Consider the following 11,986-nt stretch of genomic DNA (forward strand, 5'->3'; position numbering starts at 1 on the left):
AACCACACTGCCAGTATGAGTTTTAAATTGAAAGATAGGCTGTCAAGATTCCACTTACCTATCTGCATTATCAATTCAGATCAAGTTATATGGTAGGGGGTAGTCTCTGGGTGGCATTCCGCTCGTGCATGTTCATATTCTTTTCCACTAGGATTTTTTTAATGGTGTACCTATTTTTGAGATCCGACCATATTGAAACATTGTAAGAGCTGCCAACTCATGAAATGATAAATAATTGCAAGTTATAGAGTAGGGTGGAATTCTGTGTCTCGATTCCTTTGCTATATAAATGCAAGGTCTAATTGAGTTTAAGCAGAATAGCTTCATCAAATAACAAGTTGTTTCACTTCAGAACTGATCTATTTTGCTAAAACAAAAAATGGCTGCCGCTTGCCATCTTCGTTCCGGCAGTTTACCCTCCAAAAGTCATCCTCTAGCTGCAAGTGTTGAGGAGCAGTTGACCAGGTTGAAAGCACCATCAGGATCAATATTCAACAAATTAGGTGCCCTCAAGGATTTGTATGAGAGGGTTGATGATTTGTTTCAATTACCCGTCACCCAACAGGCTCTCTCCCATGAGCATCAAGATAAATGTTTAGAGGAAATGCTTGATGGATCTCTTAGGCTCCTGGATGTGTGTGGCACCACCAGGGATGTTTTCTCTCAAATGAAGGAATGCGTGCAGGAGCTTGAATCTTCCCTCAGGAGGAAAAGGGCTGCAGAATCCAGCATTGAAAATGAAGTTCAAGCATATACGAACTCTAGGAAGAGATTGAGTAAAGTGATTTCCAAGTGTAGTGGAAATTTGAAGAGAATGGAAAAGAAGTGCATAGCATTGTCCTTGAATAAGGACTCAGACTTGGTTGTTGTGGTTAGCATGCTAAAAGAGGTTGAAGAAATCAGCCTCATGGTGTTTCAATCCCTTCTATCTTTTGTTTCCCTATCTAAGGCAAGATCAAGATATGCTGGATGGTCAATAGTGTCAAAATTACTGCTATCCAGGCAAATTCCATGCCAAGCTCAAGCTTATGCCAGTGAAGTTGAGAATATGGATGTAGAATTGCTTAATCTGATTGGCAAGACGTCCACCAGCCTTGTAGAAATGCAAAATGTGTTGAAGGGACTAGAAGCACTGGATTCTACTATTCAGCAAACAGAGGAGGAATTGGAGTGCATTTATAGGCGATTATTGAAAAGCAGAGTTTCTCTCCTCAACATGTCCAACTACTAAATCCCTCTCCTCTTTGGTCCATTAGCATCTATAAGTTTGTACACATCACAAATTTTCTGTGGTTGTAAATATATATGGATGTACATACACATTATCAATCAAAAAGAATATAACGCAAAACAAAAACTTTGGCCTCAAATCAAATTTCATTGTGTATGTGTGTGTGTCTCTCTCTCTCGTAGACTTCCTTTGTCTTGGAATTCTAATACTCCACAAAGGATGATCTCCTAAGTCCTCTTTTTTGCGAGAACTTTATCAGGACCAGTATTCCAATTTCACATTAGGTATCTTGCGATAGATTCTACTTTTACAAGATTAAATCTAAGATTTTTTCGGATTCAAGATTAAATGTAAAAATTATTCAACTAACATGTGGGAATTGTAGAGGATAGTTAAAAATAGATACTGCTGTGCATTCTTACCGCCAGCATCAGTTTTTAATTTGAGTACCAGAATGCCAAGTTTCCACTTGCCATAAACATTATAATATATCAAGATACGGAGTTGTATTCAATGGTGGCTTCATAATCCCACGTTAAAACAAGAGGGATCAATTAACAGCTTAATGCTACCAAGACTATTAAATTATGATTTCTTTTATGATATAGCTTGTATTTACATATGTTTTTAATTGGGCTCAAATTATGATTCATTTCAAAAAATTTTGGTGCAATCTAAATGAAATATTTTCTATAGTAATGGAAGGATGGACTAACACCTTTACAAAATGGATCAATATAAACATGGTAGAGTGTGAGAATAGACTTATTGGGATTAAAATTATTATAATTTAATACTTTTACTTGTGCTTACTTATAAATGTGTACTTTGCTTTGAACTACGATAAATTTTGTGTTTTTTCTTTTTTCCTAAACTATGTTTAGATCTGTTTGGTTATTTTAACAATTTCACTTGTTCTCAATAATGATCAATTATTGAGATTTGGACAATTATTAGAAACCAAATACATCGAGCTAAACTCATTGAACCATTATTAATCTACTATAATTTTAATTATCATTTCATAGTTGGGTGCGGGACATGGAAAGCAGCAGTAGCATGCATGTACATTTTGTATATTCATTATTAGAGATCACTATTCTTGCAAGATAGACCTGCACGAATTGTGTAAATTGAGAGACTCGGAAGCAACATATTCCGCAATATTGACTGGTCTAAAGGGCTTGTACGAGTCTGTAGATGCTCTGCTTCCAATCTGACTTGCTCAAAAAGGTCTCTCGCGAACAGAATGAAAACTTTGCAGAAGGAATCGGGGATACATTTCTCAGATTGTTGGATATCTGAAGCACCACCAGGGATGCCTTTTCTCAGGCGAATTGTTGTATGCAATATATTGAATCATCGCTCCGTAGAAGAAACATTCTGGAATTCAGCCTAGAAAATGAGAATTAATATCGTCTCCAAAAAGAAGATCGATCAACAATCTGAAGAGAACGCAGAAGTGCAACCTGGCAATCACGGACAAAAGCACGATCAAAGACGAGCAGTAGGCGGTCTTTTGGTCTCCAAGTTGATCCATCCAAGCTTGTTTCCTATAGTGAGAATAGCGAAGAAATGTGAACCACGTGGAGAAGTTAGATGCTGCTTTGGTTACTTGAAGCAAGCAGAAGTTAAACTAATTTGGCTTGCCTTCTTTCCCTTACTATATATTATATTACTTTTTCCTTTATTAGTTGGAAGTTTGAAGCTTGAACTTGGTTTTGATCCACAACGTGTACGTCCTCAAGGAAAAAATGCTGTAGGGGTGGCAAAGGCCGAATCTGAGTCTCTACTGATAGTTTTCGTTTAGAGATTTTGGGATCAAAATCCGCTCTTTATAATTTCCCTCAATTTTATTTTAATTTTAATTTGATTTGATTCAAACTTTAATTAAATTTAATAGTTAAATTTAAAAATTTTTTTATCAACAATTGATTTAATCTAAAATTAAATCAATTAATTTTAATTTAATTTAATATTATATATAAAATTCAACTTTAATTGATTTTTAGTTTTGATTCTAAATCAGCTCTGAACCATGTCTTGGGTAAGGAGTTTGATTAATGTAGCGTAAATGTCTCTTTATCTTTTTTATGTGTGGATGTGGAAAAGTTTTTGTTTAATTTCAATTTATTATGGATTTAAAGGGTATATATATACGATTTATTTATTTAATAAATAAATAATATTATATATTTTATATTTTAAATTTGTAATAAATTGAATTTAAGTGGAAAAATTTGTGTGCATTTTAGGCGGGTGGTTTCATGCGATGATTGCCCAAAATGACAAATCATCCGCAACCTGGTGCATGAAGTACGTTTCGTTGACCGTCGAAGTAGGCCAAGGTCATGGGTAGGCGCCTGCTATTTTTAAGCTCCTTAAAAAAGGCGTGGACTTGACTTTTAGAGAAACCTTTTCTTTAAATTTTTTTATTTATAAAAAAAATTCAAAATTGATATATATTATTAAATTAACTCAATAGAAGTAACTAAGTTAATAAAAATGTGAGATTTATTTTATTAGTTAAGATTTAATTTTATTTTAAATATTTTAAAATTATTTAAAAAATCTTTAATACATCATATTAATTTATGGACAGTATCACTTAAAAATTATCTGTGGAGAAATTTTAGTTTTAATACACTTAAATTGACCTAAAAATAATCTTAATAATTAATAGATATAAAAAAATTAAGTTAATCTTTTTTTTAAAATGGGTTATGAGGGTAATACAATATACTTTTTTACTTATTAAACTAATTTTTTTTTTTTTATAAATTATTCATTAAAATAATTAAAAGAATGATATTTTATGTTATATATATATATATATATATATATATATATATATATATATATATATATAAGTTATGATGCCTCACTTTAAAAAGTCATCATCTCACCTCTTGCCTCTTACTTAAAATTATAGGGTATCCTGTCCCTTAGTATCACCTCTCATCTTAGCGATAGTTCGACAGTTTGGTGGAGGTTTTCAACACAGTATGGGTGTTTCTTTGGAAGCCAGCAAAACGTTGCAAACAATCACCACCTTCTCACAAGTTGCAAAATTTCAAAGGGGGCAGCAATGAAGTGATAAGCATGCAATGATTGCTTGGTGCATTTAATTGGTGGGGTAACCAAAGTAGAACTCTGTAATGACACAATTACTTTATAGTAGTCCCGGCTAAGGTTTGATTTACACTTAAATTAAATTACCTATTTAAATTTATTTTTTTTTTTAAAATAGCAATTTATTCTTTAAGTATGACAAAAATTTTTTATAAAAAAAATATAAATATAAACAATCACAAAAGAGTTTAGACAATTAAATTTCAATAAAAGAATAAGTACATTTTCATGCTCCATTGATTAATTAATTTAAACTGATCATATAAATATTACGATTCCTTTATTTTTAATAAGAATTTAGATCAAATAATAATAAATAATTTATAATCTAAATCGTTAAGAATCAAAATTATTAAAAATCGAGATTCAGAAATCTAATTCAGGATTATGTCAATTACGGTCCGAAAATCAGGACGGTGGTCAAGCGTACGCGCGTGGTAAAACCATTTTTTTTTTCTCCATCTTTCTGCCAGTTGTAAGACCTTGTATTTTTTGTCTTTATTTCTTTAGCACCAAGAAATTCAAACACAAGGAGCTATATATATGTGTCCACTTTTTTTTTTTTTTTTTTTTTTGAACCGAGCTATGTTGAATTTGGTATTAACTTGTTAAATGAGAATTTTATGAGTTTAAATTACCATAGGTGTTTTAATTAAGATCCTGCATTCCCCTTATAGCAAGCATACTCAGTGATACTAATATCTAGGAACCTTCACAGGAATTTCTTGCAAGTTCCACACCAGAAATTAGTCTGAAATCTCTTGTTGTGTCCAGAGAAAATACAAGCATCTCCAGTTGTTAACCATCCTACATTACATACCTTGCAGAAAAAAAATGTTGTTTTATATGTATATAAGGTTCTACTTCTCCGCATTTTGTCGGGAATTTAGCAATTAATTAAACACAGGCAGCTGGCTGGCACCTCCACCGCTCGTGCATTTATGCATTCCTTACAATATCAGTCTAAATTGTCAACAGCAATATCTTTACTTGTTAACAACTTCATTGCCTCCTCTTCAAATGGAAGCTTCCTTGGGACATGTTAATTTGGTCCCATAGCTACTCTGTTACAAGTCCCAAATCCCTACAGAAAAAGATCTGAGATCTGAATCAGGATAAGCTGTCTGATAATTTTCTATAAGTTTTGTACGTTTCATGTGTACATAATCGTTTTTCCTTTCTTCTATAAAATCCACTAGTTAGTCCTAGCCTCTACTGCCTATTACGTACCCCTCCTAAATAAGACCCTAGTTCTTCAGAATTCTTCAACCCAAAAAAGAATGTCATTCCCTAATTTCAACGCTCTCAGAAATTTGCACAACTCTGCTAACGACCTCCTCCACTCCCCAGAAATTCAACAAGTTCTTGTCCACCAAAAGCAAGAAATTTGGGTTCATCAAGTCTCCGAGGCATCTCTAACAATGTTGGACGTCTGTAGCATTTCTAAGGATGTTCTTTTGCTCGTCAAAGAACATCTTCTAGACGTACAATTCACTTTGCGCAGGAAAATTTTTAGCCACCAGCTAAATATTAATGCCAAGATTGCTGCCTATAATCACTATAGAAAGAAGCTAAAAAAAGCGACATTGAAATGTCTTCGGTCACTGAAGGGAATGAAGAACAAATCACCAGTTGTAACTTCAGATATCTCAACCACGGATCACAAACTCACTGTTGTTGTGGAAGTACTTAAAGAAGTGCTAGTGATCACCATCTCCACTGTTGAGTCCTTATTGTCTCTCATTTCCATACCATGGTTGGATCAGAAATCGACAAAAGGGTCTTTCAGGTCCAAGTTCTTTAGCTCAGGTGGCAGGAAGCTCTATGAAATTTGTGACGAAACCGCACTTCAAAGTGCAAAGAAGAGACTAGAGGCAGTGGAGATTGCGATTGAGGATCTTGAAGCGGAATTAGATTGCATCTTTAGACGTTTGATCCAGACTAGGTCTTCGCTTCTTAATATACTTACCAATTAGGATATAAAAAGCCTAAGTTTTCATCAATCAACTTTAGTTCAATAGTACTGTAGAGCTTAATCAAATTCATGAGTTCGAATCTCCATAACTTAGACTGATATTGTATTTATTCTTTCTAATAAAATATATGTTTTCATTATTACAAGGCATTGCTTTGCCAAGGGTGATCACTCACTGCTCCCTAAAAATTAATTAAGTTAATTTGACATAACTTTTCATTCTCATTAATTTAATTTTTATCATGTTTAGCCAATTTTATTGTATTTATTATTTCTAATAAAATATCAAGGTATCATTTGTGTTTATTAATTCTCGAAGCATTATGTAACTTACCTCTAATTATCAAGGGGAAAATTGCCCAAAAGTATTGATTTATTAGAAAATTCACTGCGTGTGTGTTAGTATATGCCATTACTTTTAAAAATTTATGGCAATAAATGCATTATAAATCGAATATATCATCCTGATGATTTTGAGGAAATCAATTTAATATGCAAATGTCATGAAAATCAATAAAAAAAAATCTCCCCTAAAAAAAATTCAGTCAGAAATTGATATTTTCATTTTTCATGATATGTCATTGTATAAGAAAATCAGATTTAAATAAGAATTTTCCATATATTATTACTTAATTCAAATCTAGTAGGTGTTTCTAATGTATAATAAAATTTAAAAGCTTAAGCTTCCTATATATTAAAAGCTTAAGATTTCTAAATAAGAGAGCACATCTAATTATACCCCAAGGATTTTTCGTTGCATTTTTTCCCGCTTGTTTTCATTATTCTTGTTTATTGTTTCAAGGGAATGGTTTTTGGGGTCGAGCTGCTGGAGAAAGAAGCTTCGTATCAACTCTAACATAAAATTTCTCGCAGCAGTATTCCTTTCATCTCAAGACAAGAATCTTGTGTAAGCACGGCAACGGAGAGGGGTAGAGTTAAAGTAATCACATTATTTAAATTTAAATCCGATTAATATTTTTAAAATCTGTTTAATTTTATTCATTTAAATTAATAATTTACATAAAAATTGCTTTTATTATAAAAAATTAATAATTCTATAATATATCTAAATTTATTTTTATTTAAAATAAAATTTATAAGAATTATTATAAAAAAATATATTTTATATTTAATTAAATATTTATATAAACTATTTCAAGTAACAGATATTCTACATATAAAATTCAAACTCGTCATGAGTATTATTCTTTAAACCTAAACTCATCTCAAATCCAATTACATACCATTAAAATCAAATCTGTTCTATTAAAATTCAATCGAATCTCAATCGAATTGAATACTCGCGAAAACTTTACTATTGACATCCCTAATCTTGTGCAGGTGTTTACTTGAATGTATTTCTTCACACAAAGATTTTTAAAAGAAAACTCTAATCCAACCAGCCAATTGTGCTAATTGGATTCCCAACAATCATAATGCTATAGCCCAACTTGAACCAATTAAAACCAGATAGGTTCGAGAACAAAAGCAAAACAAAGGCAATCCCCATGTCCGCGTGATTCAAGTTAATACAGACATGTCATCCTTTTAGACTAATATATAATTATTCTACGTTAGATTTCCGTAATCTATTGATCAAACACAAACTGCATGAATTAATTAATTTTAAAATATGACCTCCATTCACCCTGGCCCCCCACACCCCTCCCCTTTCCCTCCCCACCCCCCCACCACACCCTGGAAAAACCCATTCTGACAATCTAACACATTCGAATGTTGTTTTATTCATCACATTAAACCTATGACAATGTCTCGTTGACAAGCACTTTATTGAATAGAAGAACTAACCAAAGCTGTCCAAATAACATTCAGTGCCTATGACCAACCAGCAAAACATTTATGCTTTCATCTGTGGCTCTCCATGCAATTTCTGCAATCATAAAAATAAACGCCTGATAACTCCATTACATTTTTCATTCAAAACAAATTGTTGAAACAAAACTCTAAGTTGATGATGCTGGAACATTCTTTCACAAACTCATAGCCGTTCATTGTCACACACCAACAAGAAAAAGCCATGAAAAAGGATAACTGTTGGCCAACAAACCAAGTCAGATCGCCGGGAATTTATAATGCAAGTCCTCAGCTAAGGCTTGAACAGAATATGACATCAGGACAATGACAATATTTGAAAAAGCCTATGAGAAGGCTTTCTTCTCTGATCAATATCATACAAACACTAACCCTCACCATCTAAAAGCATGTTTAAGGAGGCTTAAACAACCTCATTAAATCAACCCAATAAGTAGAGCATTTTACCATCAATGCCAAATCTTAGATTTGCAAATGGACTTGGAAGACAATTTTCTATGATGGGAATAAACCCAAATACAGTGATTAAAGTCCCTTCTCCACATATAAAAATATTTTGCATTTTAGACAAATTACAATTTTACCTATATATTGAATCATGATTAACATGTATGACCTAAAAAATATATATCACAAAAATATGTTTGGAAAGACCCAACTAGCTCATCCAATTCCAGCCTCATTCTTTGAACTACACCACACTCACATCTATTAAAAAAAGTAGCTACAGTTATGCATGATGTCATTTATCTAATAGTAGCAAGAAAAAGTACCTAGTGTTCATGGCCATGGTCATCATGGCCTTCCCAAGGATGCCTCCAGCCCTAGAAAACAGAGCACACATGTGAATTTTAGTGTAGAAAGCAAATCAATTATTAAAAGGCTCGACTACATAATCAATTCTCACCAATACTACAGGACCATCTTGCTTAGCCCTGTACAGGACCCAAAACCTGAAACAAAAGATCAAGACAAGTTTCGTTAAGTTCATTAGCAACATGAGAAATTATGCATATTAAGTTAAATGGAGAATAAAGATGTACAAAGCTACTGCTGGGATGAAGTTAATATGCCTAGAGGCCCTTTGGAATCCAATTTCAATTTTAACACATTCATTTAGCACCACGCACCTGCTGGGTAAGTTACTTGAATTTCTAATGTTTTTCTTGAATTTAATAGAGCTATAATCACTGTTTCAATTAAATTTCCCATTCTAACTGGTTAATTTCACCCCTAAACAAGTCCTTTCAATCTCTACATTTTCTTTTCTCGACAAGAGGAGAAGCACACATTTTCTAGGAAATAAATAGAAGATTACAAACTAGCACAAATTTCTAGCTAGAGGTGTAAATTAATTTTAGCGTTGCTTGGATGTTCAAAAGTTATGTTTCATTTTTTTGTGAACCTGATACGGAAGTTTAGTGATAGAGACCATTAATTCAACAAAATAGCTCATACCAAACTCAACGAGGTAAATCAATCAGATCAGGAACCAAACATAGAGCGCCCAAATGATAGATAATACAGATTGATGAATCGTTAGGTGTTGGAGAGGGAGAGATATGATGGTTAAGAACTCACCACATGACAGCACACAAGCCCTTCCCTGTAACAGTATGCCATCGCTTTGGCTGATGCAAAGTCAAGCCCTTGTAAGTGTAGCCCTCTCCATGTCCTCCTGCCATCCCTCTACGCGAAAACCCAATACAAAAATGATCGAACGGCCTATGAGGTAAGCTCTTTGTTTCGACGGAGTAATTTCTCTACGTACCGCAGCTGATCCCGTCCTTGCTCCAAAACTGGGCCAAGCACCGGTAGTTTTCAAATGATTAAAGCCTGGGCCACTGTGATTGGGCCAGTGGCCTCACCTTTGGATCCGCGATCTAAAAAAATTGGAAAACCTGACTCTCACGTGTTTTAAGATCAGCTTAATAATTTTATTTATAATATTTTTTAAGTTTACAAACTATAAAAAAAAAAAAAATTGAGTTGGGACTATTTTTTTATTTTGATATTTATAAGATTTATTTAATTTAATTAAATATTTTATTATATTTCACTCATTTAATATTTAAAATTTTATTATATATTTCATTTAATATTTTTTAATAATTTTAATAATAAATATATTTATAAATTATTTTTATCAACGGTCTTATTTACTTATAACAATTTGCAAGTATTTTAATTAAATGCGTAATTATTAAAAATTTTAAATATCTATAGCCTTATAAAAACTAGCCAAACACTGCACAAAATTAATGAATCATTGCTATATCAATAAGTAATAAATCAATTAAATTATTTGTAAAATAACTAAAATTTAGCTCTTATCATACATATAACTTACTCATGCTATGCCTCTTCCCTTCCATAGGTACTTCCTCAGCTTGGGTGATTGGGGTTGTCTGACTTTCAGTGTCAACTTTGGTTGAGTGGATAAAGGGTCTTTTGGATATCTTGGTCTGCTGATCCATCTGCTGGGCTAGCGGGGGAAAATCTGCTTCATATAAGATAGGGTAAAACATCATGCATGGTTGCACTAAAGGCAATACAAGAGGTGGAGCAGGAGGAGGAGGACAAGGTCGTCCTTCTTTTCTGATAATCTCCAGGGCAATTTCATAAATTGGGAGAGGATTCTTTTGCTTAGTTTCTTCATGGATGCCTATCCATGGACTATTGTCAGGATAATCTTCTTTGAGAATTTGAGGAGATTTACAAGAAGCTCTGGAGTGCTTGGTAAGTTTCTTCCAATTTTTGTTTGACAGAGGATGGTCATACTCATTTTCCCAATAATTGTCACAACAGTCACAATCTGGGTCACACATGCCAGATCCTGGAAGATCCCAGGAATAATGTCTATCTATCCTCATGGGATAAACGTAGTGGTTGTCAGGTGTTACTGCCCTGATAGAATAATGCTTTTGCTCCTTCTTTAATGGTTGGACCATCATGGTCTGAAACACAGGTAAGGAACCTGAGGAGTGCCTGGCTGGCTGGAAGGTAGTTTGTACCGTTCCATCGGTATTTCTTCTGAAGGAACACTCAGTGATTTGAATTGGTTGGGAGGTTGCATGGAGTTTTTCATAGTTGGTTAGCCAGGTCTTTAGAATGAGCTGCTTAAGCTCACCTTTAGGTAGCTGCCTAGGTATTTGAACTATTGTTGGAGTAGTCTCAGTGTCTGTTAGTACCAGTAAGGCATCATTTGAAACAAAAGGCTGTGACAGATTTACTGTATGATCTTATAGCCTGTAAATAATTTGATGATGCAAAGTGGCCATCATTGATGATGTCACTTGTTCTGCTCCCGTGATCTGGACTTGTACCTTTAGAGCGGTGCAGAGATGAGGATCTCGCAGGGATAGATTATAATTGAGAAAAAATGTCAATACCACACTTCCAGCATGGAGAGTGGTAAGACACGTTCCAATGACTGCATGTTCATACTGGAGGAATCTAGTGTCAAGGAGTGACACTCTAACAGTTACTGGGAGTCCACGTCTTCCATAAAGACTGAGGATAAGTTTTACTGCCCCAAAGTGTAAATGAGAACACCCTTCTTGCCTCCATTTGGGAATCAACGGAGAAGGGATTTCCAGAGTAACATATTGTTCAGCAGAGGAGCTTTGGAGGGAACATTGGTCCATCCGGGAAGCTTGGACATATTCTTTAGAGAGAGATCTTTTGGAAAAAATGAGAGATCTGATGCTTATGGTGAGAGAACCATAACGTCTGTAGATATTATAGGGACTGAGAAGAGGAAGAAGAGATTCCCCAACCTAGGCATCTTCAGGTAAAGTGGCTATTTCTACAAG

At 33.8% G+C, this 11,986-nt stretch overlaps 3 protein-coding genes across 5 annotated transcripts; 2 read left to right on the forward strand and 1 right to left on the reverse strand.

The window, feature by feature from the left end:
- The first annotated feature begins 337 nt into the window (after positions 1-337).
- LOC110654372 (uncharacterized) lies at positions 338-1,266 on the forward strand. Its single transcript, XM_021810335.2, has one exon. It carries the CDS (start codon positions 380-382, stop codon positions 1,229-1,231), a length of 852 nt encoding a protein of 283 aa, XP_021666027.2. The 5' UTR covers positions 338-379; the 3' UTR covers positions 1,232-1,266.
- Positions 1,267-5,410: 4,144 nt separating this feature from the next.
- On the forward strand, positions 5,411-6,988 carry LOC110654311 (uncharacterized). Its single transcript, XM_021810245.2, has one exon. The coding sequence runs from the start codon at positions 5,644-5,646 to the stop codon at positions 6,337-6,339; it is 696 nt and encodes a 231-aa protein (XP_021665937.2). The 5' UTR covers positions 5,411-5,643; the 3' UTR covers positions 6,340-6,988.
- A 1,061-nt stretch (positions 6,989-8,049) lies between these two features.
- LOC110654370 (NADH dehydrogenase [ubiquinone] 1 beta subcomplex subunit 2) lies at positions 8,050-9,962 on the reverse strand. 3 transcript variants are annotated; one of them, XM_021810332.2, is made up of 4 exons: positions 9,753-9,962; positions 9,079-9,124; positions 8,945-8,995; positions 8,050-8,251 (listed from the first exon to the last, which is right to left on the reverse strand). In XM_021810332.2, the coding sequence occupies exons 1-3, from the start codon at positions 9,854-9,856 to the stop codon at positions 8,945-8,947; spliced, it is 201 nt and encodes a 66-aa protein (XP_021666024.1). In that variant the 5' UTR covers positions 9,857-9,962; the 3' UTR covers positions 8,050-8,251. The 3 variants fall into 3 exon arrangements, with proteins under 3 accessions (XP_021666024.1, XP_021666023.1, XP_057986740.1); XM_021810331.2 differs by having other exon boundaries at positions 8,050-8,229; positions 9,753-9,953; XM_058130757.1 differs by lacking the exon at positions 8,050-8,251 and adding an exon at positions 8,264-8,390.
- Positions 9,963-11,986: the final 2,024 nt, after the last annotated feature.

This window comes from Hevea brasiliensis, chromosome 12 (genome assembly GCF_030052815.1).
Source record: "Hevea brasiliensis isolate MT/VB/25A 57/8 chromosome 12, ASM3005281v1, whole genome shotgun sequence".
Taxonomy (NCBI): domain Eukaryota; kingdom Viridiplantae; phylum Streptophyta; class Magnoliopsida; order Malpighiales; family Euphorbiaceae; genus Hevea; species Hevea brasiliensis.